This window comes from Giraffa tippelskirchi, chromosome 7, assembly GCF_054371585.1.
Source record: "Giraffa tippelskirchi isolate mGirTip1 chromosome 7, T2T-mGirTip1v1.2.pri, whole genome shotgun sequence".
NCBI lineage: Eukaryota > Metazoa > Chordata > Mammalia > Artiodactyla > Giraffidae > Giraffa > Giraffa tippelskirchi.
This window is the reverse complement of record NC_137281.1, coordinates 151,967,104-151,989,123: the sequence shown is the minus strand read 5'-3', so window position 1 is coordinate 151,989,123 and position 22,020 is coordinate 151,967,104. Positions and strand designations below refer to the sequence as shown.

Sequence of the window (22,020 nt, the reverse complement as noted above, 5' to 3'; positions counted from 1 at the left end):
GCTTCTCAGTGTCTCTGCTGCCTGTTCAGAAATGGGCTGATATTTAAGAGAGAGAATCTTGTGTCTCTGTCTCATCTGACTTTATCTTTTAAGCTTTTCAGTGCCTTAAAACAGATATTAAAGTATTATTTTTTGCTATTTAAGCTATTTTCAGGGGGAGGATTGGTCTGAATTAGTCTATCAGGCTTCCCTGGTGGCTCAGATGGTAAAGAAACTGCCTTCAATATAGGACACGCAGGTTCAATCTCTGAGTCGAGAACATTCCCTGGAGAAGGGGCGGGCAACCCACTCCAGTATTCTTGCCTGGGAAATCCCATGGAAGAGGAGTCTGGCGGGCTACAGTCCATGGCGTCTCAAAGAGTTGGACATGACTGAACAACTAACACACACATCTAGTCTGTCATTTTTAGAAGTGAAACTCCCAGAATCTTTTCATTTCTGTCAAGTTCCATTACCGTGTTTGCTGTTTTTATTGTACATGATTTTACCAAGTTTTTCAGCTGAGTCTTCCTTTACTTGCTACATAGGTGTATAACTTGTGAGCATGCTTTTTACAAGGACTTTGATCCAAACTCAAATATTTTTATTGTTCTGAGGTCCTTGTAGATCTGAGTAAGCCATGGACATACCCAGTTGTCATGCTGGTTTCTGACATTGTTAGACAGGTGGGATAGTTTGGAGTTTGAAATACTAATTTGCACAATGCACATTACATTTGCTAAGTTTCACCTTTCGCCATTTTATAAAAGAAACCGTAATAAGCCAAGTTACTTTGTTTATATTTCTTTCATATAACAAATAAAATTAGCAAGTATTATCTATATAATGTAGAATGTTAATGTGGATCTAAACTATAACCACCGAGTTTGAAGTTAACAGCTGAATTTAAAGAATGTCTGAGTTCTCTCATCATTACCATGTATCAAGAATTACTCCGTGTTAGATAAAAGCTATGGCTGGGCAGCTAGATGTCACACCTCACTAGTGCTTAGCTCATTGGTATGATTGGTTTATACAACTTCACTGTTTACTGAGCTACCCAGTGGGCCCACCTCATCAGGGCACATCCTTTTGTGTTGTCAAACCCTAGGAAATTGTAAATACCTAATTGTACACTTGGTTGAATTGTTCATCTGCCATTTTCTCGCATCAAGTTGTGATGTTACAGCTTGTTTTGTGCTTTCTGTAATTTGCTTTCAAAGCAGATTTGTCTCATAACTGTGCAGAGATCCTCTCGAACTTCACGTGGTTGTATGTAGTTCTGATTGAGAAACAGTTGTCTAATGCAAAGCTTAAAAAATAATATTGTTGAATTTTAGGTCTTCTGAAGGCCACATGATGTTTACTTTCAGTTTGTGCAAGGCTTAGTATAGGTTTTGTGACTCATTCCAAATGAAGTCAGCATTTACATTTCATAATAGTCTGACACACTGTGTTGTATTTGTGAATTCATGATAGCCTGTTGTCAGGGAAGATGCAGTTTTGTTGTCTGAGCATTAAACTTCTCAGAGGCTGCAACTGTGTCCCCACCTCCAGATTTAAGTTTAAAATAAGATTACCAAAGTGATGCACATTCACTGTGGAAACCTTCTAAATATTGTACAAACACATAAAGAAAAATGACTGCTCCCATCATCTACCGGTTTCAATTTCTTTTGGTAACTGCTTTTAATCACATTTATTGTGCATTATTCTGAGGCTACAGTTGTTTATCATGCATTTTTCTCAGTAACTGAAATATATCTTGAAAGTTTATAGAACATATTTTTCTTTGAGAGGCAGAAAGTATTAGTTCCTATCGCACATGCCAAGATCTAATTTGTTAATCCTTTGGGTATCATAAATTTTTGTTTGTTTGTTTTCAGACTGCCCATTGGAAGGGGACTGTTATTTTAGCATGATGTTATGGGAAATATTTTCTGTCAACACTTAATCGTGATAATAAACAATTAATATTTTGTGTGCCTCATACCATAGGAGAAATTTTAGTCCATTAGTTATCTGGGCTTTATCTGGTTGAGTGTGATAGGAGTGCATATTAAGTTTGATTATTTAAGGAAAACCACTTTTATTTTGATTTCTGTAGGAAGGTCACTAAATTTAAAATGTAAAAACAGATCCAGTGGCTTATGAATTGATTATCAATCAAACTCTAAGCACTCTCCCAACACTGCATTTAGAATAAAGTAGTTATTGCAGAGATTACAATGGTGGGGTGTATAACAAATACACACTGAAGTGAATTTTAAGCCAGGAGATATTATTAAAGATCTGAGGGATCAACATACTGAAATGCCAGAATATAATCCTGTGAACAGGATGCTTTTGCTTTTGTTTCATCTCTCTTCATTAAAATGCTAACTTTAAAAGCTGTCCTAATTTTCATTGTTATTTTGCTTTTTTTACACCTAAATTTAGAGATTCAGGGCATTTTGATATCTTGGCAGTGAATTTGACTGATTAATATGGACTCTGGTAAGAAAGAATTTTTCAGTATTAGGCTTTTCCCTTAGGTCCCAGAAATAGAAAATAAATGTGGGGTAGCAATAATGTGTGCAGTCTTTAAAATCTAATTATTGGGAATTACCTTTCAAAAGTTATAAATATATGCTGTGTCATTAGGTATAGAGCCTGTGCCATTCTGTTTAGAACTGTTTATATTTGCTCTTCCTTTGGTCTTCTCTGTCTCAGGAAAGTGTGTAACAATCTATCCAGCAGTCACCTAGGATTCACTCCAGATCTTGTTTTTCATACCACGCTTCCAATCCATTATCAAAATTTGTCCTTTTTATATCTTGCAGTCTTGCTCAATTCCGTCTGTATCATCTAATACTTCTGTTCAGTCACTTTTATTGAGTTTACTGCAGTGGAATGCATTGAACTTGGTCTCTTGCCTCTTACAATTGTCCATATCTGTGCTGACGGTTCCCAAGTGATTTTTATTTTATTTTTTATTTTTTGTCTATGCCAAGAAGCTTGTGAGATTTTAGTTCCTCAACCAGGGATTGAACCTGGGCCCTTAATAGTGAGAGCACAATGTCCTGACCGCTGGACTGCCAGGGAATTCTCCCAAGTGATTTTTAAAAGTTGCCATCACAGTGAATTTCTCTAATGCTTTTTAAAACCCTCCCTGAGATTTTTCTGTTTCAAATTATTTACCATAGGCTCTACTGCCTACATTGTCTAGCTTTCTCTAGGTTCCTTGGTTTTGCCAAACTCATTCCTACATTTTAGTCTTTGCATTGGCTTCTCTTTTCCCATTTTTTTGCATGGCTGGCTCCCTTTTGTCACTCAAGTCTTCTGTTGATAGTCACCACCTCTAGAGTGGCCGCTTTTACTCTCCCTTTGTTGTTATTGTTAGCAATTAGCATAGTAAAAATGCTTCTGTATATTGCCTTTTTCACTTAATATATTTTTGATATTGTTCCATATTAGTCTTTCATGAGCTTCCTAATTCCTTTCTTTTAATATTTAAAGCATTCCATTGAATGTCCCATAATTTATTTAACCAGTCTTATATTGATGGACATTTAGGTGGTTTAAATCTTTTGCTTTTATCCACAGCATTGCAGTTATTGATCTTGAACACGCACCATTTTTCACATGGGAAGTAAATTGGTAGAATAAATTTCTAAGAGTGAATATATAAGATTAAAGTTTATGTGTGCTTGTAATTTGTGGCATATTGCTCAACTTTATAATTAGTATTTTAAATGTCCTCTTTGAATACTTTCATCTGAGAATTAGCATTCATCTTACTCTTTTCCAAAAAGGATGAAATGTGGCTTACCTTAAAACTGCAATATGGGCGAAGTTATGTTTTTTTAATTGGCCCATTGTATTGAGTTCTTTCTTTCCTTTAGCATCAGATCCCCATCTTCCTCCTCTTATGAGCCCATTCCCCACCCCTGGCAGTTTTATCCAGGGCCATGATGACTCAGGTAGAGATGACTTGCCTTAGATTTCCTACGTGTCTAAGTTGTGACCTTGTGATTGACTAGATGTGAGTAAAAGTGGTACATGCACCTTTTGGGTTGTCTCCTTGAAAACTAAGCCACTTGTTTGAGACTTGCTCTCTCTGTATGTGGGCTGAAATGAGGTTGTAGCACTGACCCAGCTTAAACCATGCCGGTGAGGATAACAGTCTGGGGGTGATGGAAGGAAGAAGATGGAAGGAACCTGGATCTCTGAATGACCTTAGGGAACAGAGTGGCCTGCCAGCTTATCTTACTTCCTTCAGGGCAGTAAGATGAGAGAGAAAGAAACTCTTAACCTTATTTGAGTGATGTGTATTTGATCCTTTTGGAAGAGCCTAGACTGTACCCTAACTGATATAACATAGAAAGAAATGAGAAACGATAGACAAAGAGAAAACTGGAGCTATCCAAATGTATGTTTTAGGTCCTTGATGGTTGCTGACTTAGTTGGAGTTGAGTGACTCAAGACAAATATTAACAGTAGACAAAGGAAAATATTTTGAGCATATTAATCTCTCTGGATGATTAGATCTAGATACTTTGGTAGCCCTATAGGATGATTATAATTTTGTTGTTCAGTTGCTCAGTCATGTCCAACTCTTTGCTACCCCGTGGACTGCAGCGTGCCCGGCTTCCCTGTCTTTCACCATCTTCTACAGATTACTCAAACTCATGTCCATTGAGTTGGTGATGCCATCCAACCATCTTGTCCTCTGTCATCCCCTTCCCCCTGCCTTCAATCTTTCCCAGCATCAGGGTCTTTTCTAATGACTCTGCTCATTCCATCAGGTGGCCAGAGTATTGGAGTTTCAGCTTCAGCATCAGTCCTTCCAATGAATATTCAGGACTAATTTCCTTTAGGATGGACTGGTTGGATCTCCTTGCAGTCCAAAGGGCTCTCGAGAGTCTTCTCCAACACCACAGTTGAAAAGCATCAATTCTTCGGCAGTCAGCCTTTTTTATGGTCCAACTCTCACATCTGTCCATGACAACAGGAAAAACCATAGCTTTGACTATACAGATTTTGTTGGCAAAGTAACGTCTCTGCTTTTTAATGTGCTGTCTAAGTTTGTCATAGCTTTTCTTCCAAGGAGCAAGTGTTTTTTAATTTCATGGCTGCAGTCACCATCTGCAGTGATTTTGGAGGCCAAGAAAATAAAGTCTGTCACCGTTTCCATTGTTTCCCATTTATTTGCCATGAAGTGATCGACTAGATGCCATGATTTTAGGTTTTTGAATGGTGTTTTAAGCCAGCTTTTTCACTCTCTTCTTTCACCTTCATCAAGAAGCATTTAGTTCCTCTTTGCTTTTTGCCATTAGGGTGGTGTCATCTGCATTTCTGAGGTTATTGATATTTCTCCCAGCAGTCTTGATTCCAGCTTGTGTTTCATCCAGCCCAGCATTTTGCATGATGTACTCTGCATAGAAGTTAAATAAGCAGCGTGACAATATACACACTTAGCTTACTCCTTTCCCGATTTGGAACCAGTCCGTTGTTCCATGTCCAGTTCTAACTGTTGCTTCTTGACCTGCATGCAGGTTTCATAGGAGGTGGTAAGGTGATCTGGTGTTCCATTCTCTTGAAGAATTTCCCACAGTTTGTTGTGATCCACACAGTCAATGAAATTCATAAAATAGCTTGTGTGTTTATTCATTTTCAATCATGCTAGTTTGTGTATATGTTTTATTTTTTCTCAGGACTGTCTAGCTATTTCTCATTAGTGACCAGCTACCTGTCTATTTAAAAATCCCTCTACCATGGATGAAATGGGGGTCTTAATAGTTAGAAATGGAGAACAAAATTATATGAAATCGTTAGAAATTTTATGGATGAAGTAGAAAAAAACATATATATATTTTCTTATTCTTCATCAGACTGTCTAGTTTATTTCTTGGGTGAGGATTTATTTGAAAACCCATTAAAAAATTACATTAGTAAACTATCTATGGCTGTATAACAAATTTCCCAAAACTTAGTGGCTTTAAACCTCTATTGTTTCACAGTTAATGTGGGTTAGGAATTCAGGCGTGGCTCTGGGTCTTTCACAGGCTACAGTCATCTCAAGGCTTCACTAGAATGGATCTTCCTCCTTGCTAATTCAGTTCCTTGTAGGTTATTGGATTGAAGCATCAGGCATCATGGCCTGTGGGTCAGAGGCCTCTTTCGTTTCTTTTGACATATGGTCTCTACACAGAGCATTTCAGAACATGGCAGCTTGCCTCTTTAGAGCAAGCAAGTGAGAGGAGAAGACATGCTAGCAAGATGAAAGTTAAGAGTTATTGTTCCCTAATCATCCAAATGACACATCATCACTTTTGTCATACTGTGTTCACGAGAAGGAAGTAGCAGGGTAAGCCCACACTCAAGGGGAGGAAATTATTACCAGTATATGAACACCAGGAAGCAGAGACTGTTGAAACCCTGTCAGAAACTGCCTAACACACCCATTATTTCAAAACTGAGAGTCCTTCGAATATGGTAACTCAGTCTCATTACATGTAGCAGTTTTGGTGGTAAGGTAGATAATGGCTAAATAATCTTGGGTTTTGATTTCGGTGTTTAGTTACTTGAATTGCTTACATTTTGATAGGATGCTAATAATAGGCACAGCCTGCTTTCCTGAAGTACATCAGTTGTTCAACTCATTGAATTTAATTAGAAAATTTCTAATTACTCATTCAGTGTCTGCAATGGATGAAAGTCATTGAGAGGCAGGGTCTGTGGATACATCCATGTGTTGCTGCATCTCTAACCTCTGCCTTGCATTAAGCTGGAACAAATTAGTGTCTATGTATTCTTACTGAATGAATGGAGTGTGTGAAAATGGAGCTGAGCATTACGAACGCTGCTGAAAAAGGAGACTTGTATTGGAATCAGTTTTCTCATTAATTTGTTTTGTGATTCATGCTTAATACCTTGCTTCATCTCCTCAGTCTTTTTAGAATTAAAGATTTGGGTAAAAGTTCAAAATTCGGTCAAGTCCATATTTTTAAAAAAATTTTTTATTCATACCTTTTGCCTTAATAATTCTACTTAAAGACTGTATTTTGAGTTTACAAAAATAATCTTTTATAGGAGTATCTGTCACAACATATGCCAGTAAAAATAAATTACAGTTAATTTGTCCATGATATGTGAACTGCAAAAAGAAAAAAATATGTATATATAAAGTGAATATCTACATATATAAACTGAAAAAATTTACAAAGCTCTAATATCCCGATTTTTGTTTAAAAATTTAAATGAAATAAATATATGTTTGACTAATCATACACATATGCATAGAAAGATTTCTTGGAAGTATACAACAAAATACTTAATGTTATTTTTCTTCTGATAGATGATATTTACAGATTAAAGACTTTTTTATCATTCTATATTATTTATTTTTAATTGTGAAATATATATAACATAAAATTTACCGTCTTAGCCATTTTTAAGTGTTCAGTAGTGTTCTATACCTTCACATTGTTGGCCAACCAAATACAGAAGTCTCTTCATCTCACAAAACTGGAACTGCGCCTGTTAAACAGCAACTACTTATTCCTCCTTCCCCCACGCCTTGCACCCACCATTGTACATGGGCACTTGAGTTGCTTCTGCCTTTTGGCTGTTGTGGGTAACGCTGCTATGAACATGGGTATACAAATAATCATTTTGAGACCTGGATTTCGGTTCTTTTAGGTGTGTGCCTAGAAATGCAATTGCTGAATCATGTGGTTAATCTTACTTTTTTAAGGAACCACTGGACTGTTTTCTACAGTGACCAGACACTTGCACATCCCACCAACAATGCGTCAGGGTTTCAGTTCCCCCACAGCCTCCCCAGCATTGTTTTGTTTTTTGTTGATAATAGCCATCTTAATATGTTTGAGATCATTCCCTATTATTTATTTTTAATAAGTGTTGCTATTACTTTTCATACTGAGTGAACAATGAAGGTATTACCACTTTGTAAAAATAGAATGAATTAGTTTTATTTTTTTGATTTATTTTTAATATTGTTTCTGTAACAGCAAGTACTGCCTTTATTTCAGGTGCAGTAGTAAATTGTTGGGATATTAGGGTTGATTGCTAGAATAAATTAGAAGCTTGAAGCTAAAGGGTGTTTTGAGGTTTTAGTAAAGTACTCTGAATATCATAGTAAGTATCTTAATTGCTCTTGAGCACTCGAAGTCGGAAACCCAAGACTTACCAGTCTTAGTAAATGTTAACTACTAATTTTTTGATGGAATATTTTTGCTTAACCTTTACTGACTAATTGAACTTATGTTTACCAATATCTTCTCAAAAAATAACCTGATTTGAGGTATAGTTTACCATAAAATTAATCTGCTTTAAGTGTGCAATTCAATGTTTTAGTAAATGTACTGAATTATGCTACTATCACCATAATCTAGTTTTTTGTTTGTTCAGTAGCTGAGTTGTGTCCAACTCTTTGTGACCCCATAGATTGTAGCACACCAGGTTTCCCTGTCCTTCACTGCCTCCCAGAGTTTGCACAAACTCATGTCCATTGAGTCCGTGATGCTCTCTAACCATCCTATCCCTGCTGCTCCCTTTGCCTTCAATCTTTGCCAGCATCAGGGTCTTTTCCAATGCATCAGCTCTTCTCATCAGGTGGCCAAAGTATTGGAGCTTCAGCATCAGTCTTTTTAATGACTTTTGAGGGTTGAATTCCTTTAGGGTTGACTGGTTTGATCTCCTTGCAGTCCAAGGGACTCTAAAGAGTGTTCCCCAGCACCACAGTTCAAAAGCATCAATTTTTTGGTGGTCAGCCTTCTTTATGGTCCAACTCTCACATCCGTAAATGACTACTGGAAAAGCCATAGCTTTGACTATACAGACCTTTGTCAGCAAAGTGATGGCTCTGCTTTTTAATCCACTGTCCAGGTTTGTCATAGCATTTCTTCCAAGGAGCAAGCATCCTTCAATTTCATGGCTGCAGTCAACATCCACAGTGATTTTGGAGCCTGAGAAAATAAAATCTGTCACTGTTTCCACTTTTTTCCCATCTATTTGCCATAAAGTGATGGGACCAGATGCCATGATCTTAGTTTTTTAAATGCTGAATTTTAAACCAACTTTGTCACCCTCTTCTTCCAAATTCATCAAGAGGCTCTTTAGTTCCTCTTTGCTTTCTGCCATTAGAGTGGTATCATGTGCATATCTGAGGTTGTTGATATTTCTCCCAGCAATCTTAATTCCAGCTTGTGATTTTGCATGATGTACTCTGTATATAAGTTAAATAAGCAGGGTGACAATATACAGCCTTGACTTTCTCTTTTCCCAGTTTTGAAACAGTCTGTTGTTCCATGTCTGGTTCTAACTATGGCTTCTTAACCAGCATACAGGTTTCTCAGGAGGCAGGTAAAATGGTCTGGTATTCCCATCTCTTGAAGAATTTTCCATAGTTTGTTGTGATCCACACAGTCAAAGGCATTTGAGTAGTCAGTGAAGCAGAAGTAGTTGTTTTGCTCCAATTGTCTTGCTTTTTCAATGAGCCAGTGGTTGTTGGCGGTTTGTTCTCTGGTTCCTCTGCCTTTTCTAAATCCAGCTTGAACATCTGGAAGTTCTTGGTTGATGTACTGTTGAAGCTTGGCTTGGAGAATTTTGAGCATTCCTTTGCTAGTGTGTGAGATGAGTGCAATTGTGAGATAGTTGGAACATTCTCTGGCATTGTCTTTCTTGGGGATTGGAATAAAAACTGACCTTTTCCAGTCCTGTGGCCACTGCTGAGTTTTCCAAATTTGCTGTTGTGGTTATTCAGATCATTAAGACCTTCTTTGTATAGTTCTTCTCTGTGTATTTGCCACCTCTTAATCGCTTCTGCTTTTCTTAGGTCCTTACTGTTTCTGTGCTTTATCATGTCCATCCTTGCATGAAATATTCCCTTGATAACTCTAATTTTCTTGAAGAGGTTTCTACTCTTTACCATTCTGTTGTTTTCCTTTACTTCTTTGTATTGTTCATTGAGGAAGGCCTTCTTATCTTTCCTTTCTGTTTCCTGGAACTCTTCATTCAGTTGGGTGTATCTTTCTCCCTTGCCTTTCACTTTTCTTCTTTTCTCAGCTATTTGTAAAGCCTCCTCAGATAACCCCTTTGCCTTCTTGCGCTTCTTTTTCTTTGTGATGGTTTTGGTCACTGCCTCCTTTCTGTACGATACTGTGTACCTCTATCCATAGTTCTTCAGACACCTTGTCTACCAGATCTAATCCCTTGAATCGATTCATTTCCTCCACTGTCTATAATCATAAGAGATTTGATTTAGGTCATACTTGAGTGATCTCGTTGTTTTCCCTGCTTTCTTCTGTTTAAGCCTGAATTTGCAATAAGGAGCTCATGTTCTGAGCCACAGTCAGCACCAGGTCTTGTTTTAATAATCTAGTTTGGAATATTTCTGTTGCCCCAGTAAGATCCCTTGTGACCAAGACCTTTTTTGACTCTATAGACTTTGTGGCTAAAGATTTCTTGTAACAGGGCTGTATATATTGCTTCTCTTAAATAAATACAAATGTCTTTTATCATATCCTCCTATACCAAATATATGCAAGTAGTCAAGTAGTGTATATATATTTTAGGAGACTGTATAATAATATACATGAAGTGTGTTTGAATGTGCATAACTTTTAGCAAGGAAAAACCTTACATCAGAGAATAAATTCTTTCATGTTTATTTTAGAGAGTCCCAATTAAACATTTTTCCATGTGACTTGGTTTTTTGATCTTTTACAGCTGGTTTATTAGCACATCATAGTAGCAAACGTTGACAAGCCCTTTCAGTTATTTGCTGCATAGAAACATCAAAACCTTCCAAGGCAGGTTATGCTTTTAGATAATTAAAACGAAAAAGAACTAAATAGATAGAACAATTTATCATTCATAAAGTAATAAATGCAACTGTAGGCGAAATTGGTAATTGTCTTCTAACTCACCAGAGGGCACTCTTTTCTTGTTTATTACCTTTCACTCTGATCTTTAGACATAGGTTATACTTTGAAACATTTCAGTCTTTTACTGGGGTCTAGGTTTGGATTAATTGGAGACTAATGATTGTTTTCTGTTGCAACTTTTTGTGAGTATTTTTGTGACCTGCTTTATAATAGTGTCATTAAAAACAGTTCTACAAATAAGCCACAGTCTTAAATGCTTTAGGCAGTAGTGTATCTGGCATAAAATATCTCTTCAGTTTAGTCTTTTTTTTTGCCTAGCAGCTCTATAATGGCACTTTCTTCTTTATGTTAAGGTTTCAGATCGAGTGGAGCGGCGGCTTCAGGAAATAGAGAAAGAGATGCGAACAGAAAGAGAGCTGGTGGAAAGACGGCAGGATCAACTGGGACTTATTTCTCTACAGCTACAGGAGGTTTGTGAAAAGTAGCTTTTCGTAATGTAAATCCTGAGGTTAGGTGGTTGTTTAGCTGTTGTTAAAATGGTTTTAGTTCCTGGGTGTTGCCTGTGACAGTTCAGTCCGTGTGAGAAGAATAGCATATTGCTGATGTAGATGACCCTTCCTGGTTCATACCCAGAGCCTACCCTTTACTGGATATATGACCTTGGGCAAGTTCCTTAACTTCTCTAGGCTCATTTCCTTTGTTGTTGTTGTTCAGTCGCTCGGTCGTGTCCGCCTCTTTGCGACCCCATGGACTGCAGCAGGCCAGGCCTCCCTGTCCTTCACCACCTCCCGGAGCTTGCTCAAACTCATGTCCATTGAGTCGGTGATGCCACCCAACCATCTCATCCTCTGTCGTCCCCTTCCCCTGCCTCAATCTCTCCCACAACAGGATCTTTTCTAATGAGTCAAGTCTTCATATCATTTCCTCTGTAGAAAATAGAAATAATCATAGCATTTACTTAATCACATTGGTGCAGGAGTAATTAAGTTGATGTGGATAAAACAACATAGTATCTAGCTTGGGCTCAGTGCATGTGAACTGAAGGTATAATTATTCACATTAATTTTCTTTGGTGTGAACTAGACCAGGGATCAGCACACTGGCCTATGGACTGGATCCGGCCCATTGCCGATTTTTGTAAATAAAATTTTATTGGAACATAGCCACTCCCATTCATTTTCAGTACTTTTGTGACACAACAGCAGAGTTGAGATATTGTGAAAAAGGCTGTATGGCTCACAAAGCTCAAAATGAGTATTGACTGACTGGCTCTTTATAGGAAAAGTTTGCAGATCTCTGGACTAGACTGGAGGTTACTTACCCTTTAGGTAACACTTTTTTGTAAATGGTTTTATTTATTTATGGCTCTGCTGGCCCTTCATTGCTGCCCGTGGGCTTTCTCTGGTTGCAGCCAGTCGGGGCGACTCCTGGTTGCAGTGCACAGGCTTCTCCTTGAGGTGGCTCCTCTTGTTGGGGAGCACAGGCTCTGGGGTGCCTGGCCTTAAGTAGTTGTGGCTCACAGGCTCAGCAGTTGTAGTTCTTGGGCTCTGGAGCCCAGGCTCACTAGTTGTGGTGCGTGGGCTTAGTTGCTCCATGGCGTGTGGGATCCTCCTGACCCAGGGATCTCCTGTTTTGGCTGGTGGATTCTTTACCACTGAGCCACCAGGGAAGCCCAAGGTAATATTTTTGTTTTGAAACTGCACACTTATGAAGAAGTTGAGTGATTAGAACAAAGGAATAATGTATATCCTTTACCTCAATTCCCCTAATATTCATATTTGCCAGACTTGCTTTATTATTTTATATATGCATCTCCATGTGTATGTATATTTAAAAGTTTTTTTTGAGGCTAGTTGCCAACATAATGTAGATACTTTTAAATCTAAATAATATGGTGTATACATTCTCTTCTGTTATCACAGGAGATTAATATTGGATCAATACTATGAACCTATAGGTTTTATTAAAATTTTGCCTCTTTTAGTCCTTTTCTGGTCCAGGGTACAATACAGGATTACATAAAGCATTTGACCATCATGTCTCTTTAGTCTCCTTTAATCTGGAACAGTTTATCAGTCTATTTTTCTAGCCAGTTATTTTGTAGAATGTCTTTTGTTTTAGGTTTGTTGACTTTTTTTTTTTTTTCCTCATCACTAGATTCAGGTCTTGGACTTCTGGCAGGAAACCCAGAGAATTGTTGTTGCATTTTTCCTAGGTTATCAGATCAGAAGGCATGTAATGTTGATTTGTTCCATCACTGATGAAAACTGAATATTGATTAAGGTGTTGCTTGCCAGCTTTCTCTACTGTAAAGTTACTCTATTATGCTTTTTAATTACTTGTGTTATGGGGAAGCTCTTTGAAACTTGAAAATAGCCTATATTTCATCATATTTTACCTTCAAATTTTAGCACCCGTTGATTCTTTCATAAAACAGTTACTGCTGTAAGTGATACTAAGCAGTGATTTAAAAACTATCCTGTCATGCCTCTTACAGTTACCAGTTAGAATCCTACTGTCGGGAAGTGCTTTGTCGTCTTTTCCACTCATTCATTAGTTCACTGATATTAGTGTAGATTTATAAATGATCATCTTATCATCTTGATGTTTTATAATTATCATTATAGGAAACTTGTGAGATTACCTTTAAATGTTTCTTAGGCATATAAAGCATAAAAAAAATTAGAAACAAAGAAACCAAAAGATTTAAAAACAAAAGGAATGCTTTATTTTTTTCTTTTACAAAATGTTTTTCTTTAAAAGTGACGTTCTTCAGGGTACTTGTGTGTTCTTAACGATCATTAGCCCTTTTAGATTGACAGATTAATTTTTTTTTAAGTTTTAGGAAGCGTGCCCATTGAAAATTAGGAATGAAAATTGCAAACCTGAAATTATAATGTAAGCCGATAGAAAAATCTGCTTTTGTCTTCTAAAATTCCATTTTTCCTCCATTTCACAAAAGGACGCATACCCTTGTTAGTTGGTAATTACTTTGAAGAGGATATTTTGTTGAATAATTAGATACAGATGTGGGTAGCCTTTTTTTAAAAAAAAAAACCCTTGATTTTTATACATTTGTTCTCAAAGCAAATTGCATCTGGTGAACGTAAGAACAGCACTGAAGAGACAATTGTTCTTTTTTGTGAGAGAAGATTAGAGAAATTTTCCGTGCTTATTTTCTACTCTCTTTACAGAATGCAGAAAATTACAAAGAAAGAGGGAGAGAAAGATTGCTTCCCACTCCCATTCTTGAGAAACCAGAGCCTGAATATTTGCATTGTAGTTGTCATTTTGACTAAAAGCTTGAACAGTCCTTTGGAATTCCATCTCTGACAGTACAATAGAGGATCACTTTTGATAAGAAATGTTGAATTTCATATTTTGTCACTTTAATATATGTGGTAACCTATGTGCTTTTAATAGGTGATTGTGGGTTAAACTTTGGAATTCCATCTCTGACAGTACAATAGAGGATCACTTTTGATAAGAAATGTTGAATTTCATATTTTGTCACTTTAATATATGTGGTAACCTATGTGCTTTTAATAGGTGATTGTGGGTTAAACAGTGCAGTGGAAACTGGAAAGGATTAATTAAGCCTGATGCGTTCTCCTACTCCCAAGTTAAGTGGCTTAGAGTGTCCTGGAAAAGTCATGTTTAAGGAGAGAAAACACTTTGCTTTCTGTTTGATGTTAATACTTATGGATATACCTGTACTGTATGACAGTAGTAATTTATGAATCTTGCTTGTGGTCATGGTGAAAGTTGAATCTCTAGGTGGATAAGTATGCCTGGACTTCTAGCCTCTATATTCTTCTGCTTCCCTAAAATGTGTGGTTCAATGTTAGTTCAAATTATGACAGTCAAAAGTTGTGAAGAGGTTGGGAGTAGTCATTAAAAATTCCAGAATGTCAGAGATTTCTGGGTATTGATGTAGTGTGTTATAGGGAGGCAATCTGTGGTTTTGGCTAAAACCTGCTTCGTTTTAGTGATCTAATGAGGTTCTTAGGTCCTCAGAGCTTTATCTGTTCCCACCTAATGAAAATGACAGTATTAGTCATTGGAAATTGATTGAGGGAAAGCCACTCTCCTTTTCTTATCTAGAGTTTTTAAAAATTGTCTGCTCTTCTGTTCTTTTTTTCCCATTCCTCCTGGTCTAAGCAATAGGGCTATGTGCACACTCTGGGATTCACTTCCTTTGGTGAGCCTCAGCCGTTCATGTGCTACTGTACACGAATGTCAGATTTTCTTAACTTGGTAAGGACCTTCCCTGGCCTTCAGACCTCATATGTCACATTTCAGACATGGTTCTTGTAGCTCAGTCAATGTCTCTCTGGAGAGATGAATGTTTTGTTAGTTGTGCAATAATTTTCTTTTCATACAGCTTTTAAAAATATTTATCTATTATAAATGAAAGTATAGTTGATTTACATTGCTGTGTTAGTTTCTGGTGTACAGCAAAGTGATTGTTATTATATTATATATATATAGTTTTTTTTTCAATTTCTCTTCCATTGTAGATTATTATAAGATATTGAAAATAGTTCCCTGTGTTTCACAGTAGGGCCTTATTGTTCGTCTTTTTGTTTATAGTAGTACGTATCCATTCATCCCAAACTCCTAATTTATCCCTCCCACACCCCCTTTTCCCTTTGGTAACCATGTTTCTGAGTCTATTTCTGTTTGGTAAGTAAGTTCATTTGTAGTTGTTTTTTTGGATTCCACATATAAGTGATATCATATGATATTTGTCTTTGGCTTAGTTCTCCAGTTCCATCCATGTTGCTGTAAATGGCATTATTTCATTCTTTTTCATGATCAAGTAATATTCCATTGAGTATATGTACACGTCTTCTTTATCCATTTCTTTATTTAGGTTGCTTCCCTGTGTTGGCTGCTGTAAACAGTGCTACTATGAACATTGGGGTGCATGTATCTTTTCAAATTAAAAAGTTTTCTTCTTTTCCAGATATATGCCCAAGAGTGGCATTGACAGACCATATGGTAACTCTACTTCTAGTTCTTTAAGGAACCTCCATACTGTTCTCCATGGTGGCTTCACCAGCTTGCGTTCCGGTTAACAGTGTGGGAGAGTTCCCTTTTTTCCACATTCTCTCCAGCCTTCATTATTCTCAGACTTTCTGATGATGGCCATTCTGACTGGTATGAAGTGATACCTCATGATAGTTTTGATTTGCATTTCTCTAATAAGTAGTGATGTTGAGCATCATTTCATGTGTCTGTAGGTCACCTGTATGTCTTCTTTGGAGAAATGTCTGTTTAGATCTTCTGCCCATATTTTGATAAGGTTGTTTTTTTTTAATTTTGAGCAGTGTGAGCGGTTTGTATATTTTGGAAATTAAACCCTTGTCAGTTGCATCATTTGCAAATATTTTGTCCCATTCCATAGATTGTCTTTTCATTTAATTTATGGTTTCCTTTGTTGTGCAAAAGATTTTAAGTTTAATTAGCTCTTATTTATTTTTGTTTTTATTTCCATTACTGTAGGAGTCGGATCCAAAAAGATTGCTGCTTTTTATGTCAAAGAGTGTACCGCCTGTGTTTCTGTCTAGGAGTTTTAAAGTATCCATTCCTAGGTTTAGATCTTTAATCCACTTTGAGTTTATTTTTTTATATGGTGTTGAGAATGATCTAATTTCATTTTTTTTTTTTTGCAAGTAGCTCTCTAGTTTCCCCAGACTATTCATATAGCTCTTTTAAATTTTGAATGGTTGTTGTCTGAACTTTTACTAACAGAATTCAAATATTGTTAAGCTTGTAACCATCAGCCTTTCCTTTTTGAACCATTGTGCAAACAATAAAGTGTTTGTTTAACATTATAGTACATTTGTCATATTACGGATTCCTTTTGGTCAGACACTTGATAGTAAGGTAACTTTGATTAGTTAAGTTTAGTGGCATGAGGTAAGAATGGTGGTGCGAGGAACATCAAAGAAGTATTTAGATTATAAGCCCAAATCAGAACTCTTTTGCAGGTACAAAATTTACATAAAATCTTACATAACATTTTTAACTCTTGACTTGTGCTATCTTGGGAATTCCTGACTTGCTTTTTTTTTTAACTAGATGTTGTTTATAAATTGAATATTACTTGTTCATCTTCAGTTGAATTACACAAAATGAAAAACATGAGATAGATGTTTGTATATGTTTTTTCAGAGCATTGTGTAGCATATTAAAATGCTAGTTCCCTGATCTGCCCCCCACCAGGAATATTCCATACTTGTGTATAACCTAAAGTGAACCAGGTTCCTTAAGATTTAAAAGTGTTTCAAGGAGAAACCCATGGGGCAGGCAGGGCATAGAATCTTAACAGAAGATAGTGAAGACTAAGTGAGGAATTCAGTGTAGTGTGGGAGCTCGGCTCAGTGGTTTTCAGTCTGTGCTCTGATAGAAAACCAGATTTTGTGAGTCTCTTCAATAAAATAAGACCATATAGAGAAAAATGAATTGATAGATTTTTTTCCCCCAGTATTTTCCTTCATCTTTTAGCATCTGTATCAATTGTGAAAAACCTAATGAAGAAATAGCTATTCATTCCTTCCCAGAAATGTCACTGTGGCTCCAGAGATGCTGAGTAATATGGTTACTTCAACTAAGAAAAGCCTTGGGTACTGTTTATTAATGTATTTAGTTTGGACTCATTAAAGGAGAAGCTTCCACTGAAGCCAAGAATGTTTTCCTAATGTCCTCTTAATAGCTTTACCATCTCCCTTGAGACTTCTGAGCCAGTTCAGAGGAGATCCTAGTCCAGCAAATGTTCTAACGTGGCCTCCTTAAGCCTTTCTTCTGCTCTTCCTTTAGAGACTGTGCTGTTTGATTTGGAGATGTGGAAACCTTTCTGAGGCTGCTAAATTTTGGCCTCTCTTCACTTACCTTTCCAAGGCTAAATTCCAAAACTTTTGCTTGGCCATTTGCTTTACCCTCTTGTTTCCATAACCAATACTCTCTTTTTTTGTAGGTATTCCCTACATTTTCACATTTTTTCATAGTACAAGCTTCGATTCCCCCTGATATTATTTGATCCCTTCTATATAAGTGCCCATTAAATCACCCTCATGTTGACCATCCCAGTAGCCTCCCTGGATGTTAAGAAAGACCAGTGGAAATTATGAGTAAATGAGAGTTCAAAAATAAAAGACAAGTTCTGTGGAAAACACAAGAAAAGCTCAGAGAACGCACATAGTTTTCACAGTCCTTGAGGTCTGAGCTCTAGAATTCCGTCCTTTGTCAGACCTAGGTGATGCGGTGGAGTTTAATAGGCAGAGAATGGCACAGGTAGGTTGACAGCACTCAGGGCCCCAGACTGACAGAGGGCTGAACCCAGAGCATCACACAGGCACAGCCACACATGTACCGCTCTGTAGGAGGACGTGTGTTGCAAGGTAAAGTTTGAAAACCTACACTCTAGTGTTCGTGCTTTGGGGGGCGAAATTGTGTGTAAAAGAAATTTGGGCCTTACTTTGAGCCATAATTTTTATTTTTTTATATTCATTATATTTTATATCTATCTATCTATCTATATTTTATATTCATTATTCTTAATGCCATTGACTCTTTTTCTCATCCTGCAATGATGGCTGTTTTCCTCTCTCTGTTCAGTTTCTGGTAATATATATTATATGAGGTTAACTTTTTAGTCTCAGATTATTACTGTTAATTACCGTTTCTTGATGTATTGTCTCTTTCAATTCTACTTGTTTTGAAAATTTTTTATTTCTAGCATTTAACATTCAGTTCAGTTCAGTCGCTCAGTCGTGTCCGACTCTTTGCGACCCCATGAATTGCAGCACGCCAGGCCTCTCTGTCCATCACCAACTCCCGGAGTCCACCCAAACCCATGTCCATCGAGTCAGTGATGCCATCCAACCATCTTATCCTCTGTTGTCCCCTTCACCTCCTGCCCCCAATCCTACCCAGCATTAGGGTCTTTTCCAATGAGTCAACTCTTTGCATGAGGTGCCCAAAGTATTGGAGTTTCAGCTTCAACATCAGTCCTTCCAATGAACACCCAGGATTGATCTCCTTTAGGATGGATTGATTGGATCTCCTTGCAGTCCAAGGGACTCTCAAGAGTCTTCTCCAACACCACAGTTCAAAAGCATCAATTCTGCGGCGCTCAGCTTTCTTCACCGTCCAAGTCTCACATCCATACATGACCACTGGAAAAACCATAGCCTTGACTAGACGGACTTTTGTTGGCAAAGTAATGTCTCTGCTTTTAAATATGCTATCTAGGTTGGCCATAACCTTCCTTCCAAGGAGTAAGCGTCTTTGAATTTCATGGCTGCAGTCACCATCAGCAGTGATTTTGGAGCCCCCAAAAATAAAGTCTGACACTGTTTCCACTGTTTCCCCATCTATTTCCCATGAAGTGATGAGACCAGATGCCATGAACTTAGTTTTCTGAATGTTGAGCTTTAAGCCAACTTTTTCACTCTCCTCTTTCACTTTCATCAAGGGGCTCTTTAGTTCTTCTTCGCTTTCTGCCATAAGAGTGGTGTCATCTGCATATCTGAGGTTATTGATATTTCTCCCGGCAATCTTGATTCCAGCTTGTGTTTCTTCCAGCCCAGCGTTTCACATGATGTACTCTGCATATAAGTTAAATAAGCAGGGTGACAATATACAGCCTTGATGTACTCCTTTTCCTATTTGGAACCAGTCTGTTGTTCCATGTCCAGTTCTAACTGTTGCTTCCTGACCTGCATACAGGTTTCTCAAGAGACAGGTCAGATGGTCTGGTATTTCCATCTCTTTCAGAATTTTCCACAGTTTATTGTGATCCACACAGTCAAAGGCTTTGGCATAGTCAACAAAGCAGAAATAGATGTTTTTCTGGAACTCTCTTGCTTTTTCGATGATCCAGTGGATATTGGCAATTTGATCTCTGGTTCCTCTGCCTTTTCTAAAACCAGCTTGAACATCTGGAAGTTCACGGTTCACATATTGTTGAAGCCTGGCTTGGAGAATTTTGAGCTCTTAATAAATATTTGTTGACTGCATTAAGTAGTGACCATGCTAAGTCACTTAAGTCGTGTCCGACTCTGTGCGACCCCACAGATGGCAGCCCACCAGGCCCCCCCGTCCCTGGGATTCTCCAGGCAAGAACACTGGAGTGGGTTGCCATTTCCTTCTCCAAGTAGTGACCATACTAATGTATTATTTTGATACATTGTTTAACAGGTTTTATTTCTCATATGGTTCTTTGTTTTTAAAGTTTGTATTTAGTATAAAAAGTATTTTTATATTTAGTTTAAATAAATGCATAACTTCATATCATAAATTCTTACATGATTTTTTTTTAATGCAGTTTTATTGCTCAGGTCATTTTTTTCCTATTTCTTTACCTCTGGTTTTCACTATCAATTACTACCCCTACTCACTAAAATAAAAAGAATAGTGTAAACAGCCTGGGATATATTCTTTTTTTTCTTTTTGTGCTCTTAATTATGCTGGATATATATATATTTATAAACTATATATACATTTGCATATACAGAGGTTTTAGGGGTTTTTTTTTTGTATGTTTTTATATTAGTAAACTAGGATTACATATATCTACATTTCTTCACCTTCCTTTTTTTCTCTCATCAATACTCTGGAAATTCCTCCAAATAGCTATGTGGTTCCAACTTAATCTTTTATTGCCATTGACAGATGTTTTATTATAATAGAGATTACCAGGTTATTTTTCCAAATGGTTCCAAGTCATCATTTTTTTATCAGTAAAATAGCTGAGAGTGCCCCCTTCCCCCACATTCCTACATTAGTAATGGTTATAAATGTTTTTAATTTTTGCTGAGTTGATGAGTATAGAGTGTTAACTCATTTTCGTGTTTATTTCCTATTAGTGAATTTCAGTATCTTTTCACATATTTGCTGGCAGTTTTCATTTGTGCCTGTGCAAATAGCCTGTGTATAAATTTGCTCATTTAAAAATACGGGACTGTACAGTAAGTCCTTTTTGATGATCCATTTTAAATATCATGCATACATGTCAATCCCAAATTATTTGGATTTTCTATCAGGAATTTCACTTTTTTAATGGCAGAAGGAAGGAATCTTAAGGTATTTCTTATATGACTAATGAGTTGCCTCAGCATCCTTTTTGAATAATTTCCCCTTTTCCTTCTGGTTTAAATGCCGCTTCTGCTATTTAGTGTCCCGTGATATATGTCTGAGTTCTGTATGGTTTGTTCTGTTTGTCTATCCCTGAATGTATTGTCTGTCCCTGAATTATCCCTTATAATGTGTTGTCTCCATTTTTTAGAACTTTCATTATATTTCAGTGGATGATAATGAAAATCTCTTGTCAAGTTCTGTGAATAATCTTGCTGGTATTTTGATTTAATTGTACTAAATTGTAGATTAATTTGAAGAGGTGTTTTCTAATGTTCTTCAATAATATTTATAATTGCCTCTATAATGATCATGTACATCTTAGACTTACTTCTTAGTACCTTATGGTTTTTTTTCTATTGTAATATTTTCTTTCATTGCATCTCTAATTGATATTTTGTAGCATATAGGAATGTAGTTGTTTTATATGTGGCTCTGTTATCCAGTAATTTTGTTAAATGATCTTATTAGTTCCTATAATTTGTTAATAGCTTTAATGACATCCTGTCTATTGTATAGCTAATCATGTTGCTGTTCAGTCACTAAGTCATGTCCAACTCTTTGTGACCCCATGAACTGTAGCATGCCAGGCTTCCCTGTCCCTCACTATCTCCCAGAGTTTGCTCAGATTTATGTGCATTGAGTTAGTGACACCATCCAACCATCTTATCCTCTGTTGCCCTCTTCTCCTCATGCCCCCAATCTTTCCCAGCATCAGGGTCTTTTCCAGTGAGTCAGCTCTTTGCATTAGGTGGCCAAAATATTGGAGCTTCAGCTTCAGTATCAGCCCTTCCAGTGAACATTTAGGATTGATATCCTTTAGGATTGACTGGTTTGATCTACTTGCTGTCCACGGGACTCTCAAGAATCTTCTCCAGCACCACAATTCAAAAGCTTTAATTATTCAGCTCTCAACCTTCTTTATGGTCCAACTCTCACATCCATAAATGACTACTGGAAAAACCATAGTTTTGACTATCCGGACATTGGTTGGCAAAGTGATGTC

General features: G+C 37.1%; 1 protein-coding gene across 35 annotated transcripts in view; it reads left to right on the top strand.

Moving 5' to 3' along the window:
* Window positions 1-22,020, top strand: part of CEP128 (centrosomal protein 128) — a 459,693-nt gene that overhangs the window by 70,319 nt on the left and 367,354 nt on the right. For all 35 annotated transcript variants that reach the window (XR_014059627.1, XR_014059626.1, XR_014059628.1 and 32 more), the window contains one exon: window positions 11,225-11,341. Coding sequence is in view for 19 of the 35 variants with exons in the window: in XM_081510600.1 (XP_081366726.1) it covers window positions 11,225-11,341 (117 nt within the window). In the remaining 16 variants the exon portion in view is untranslated. The remainder of the gene's footprint in view (window positions 1-11,224; window positions 11,342-22,020) is intronic.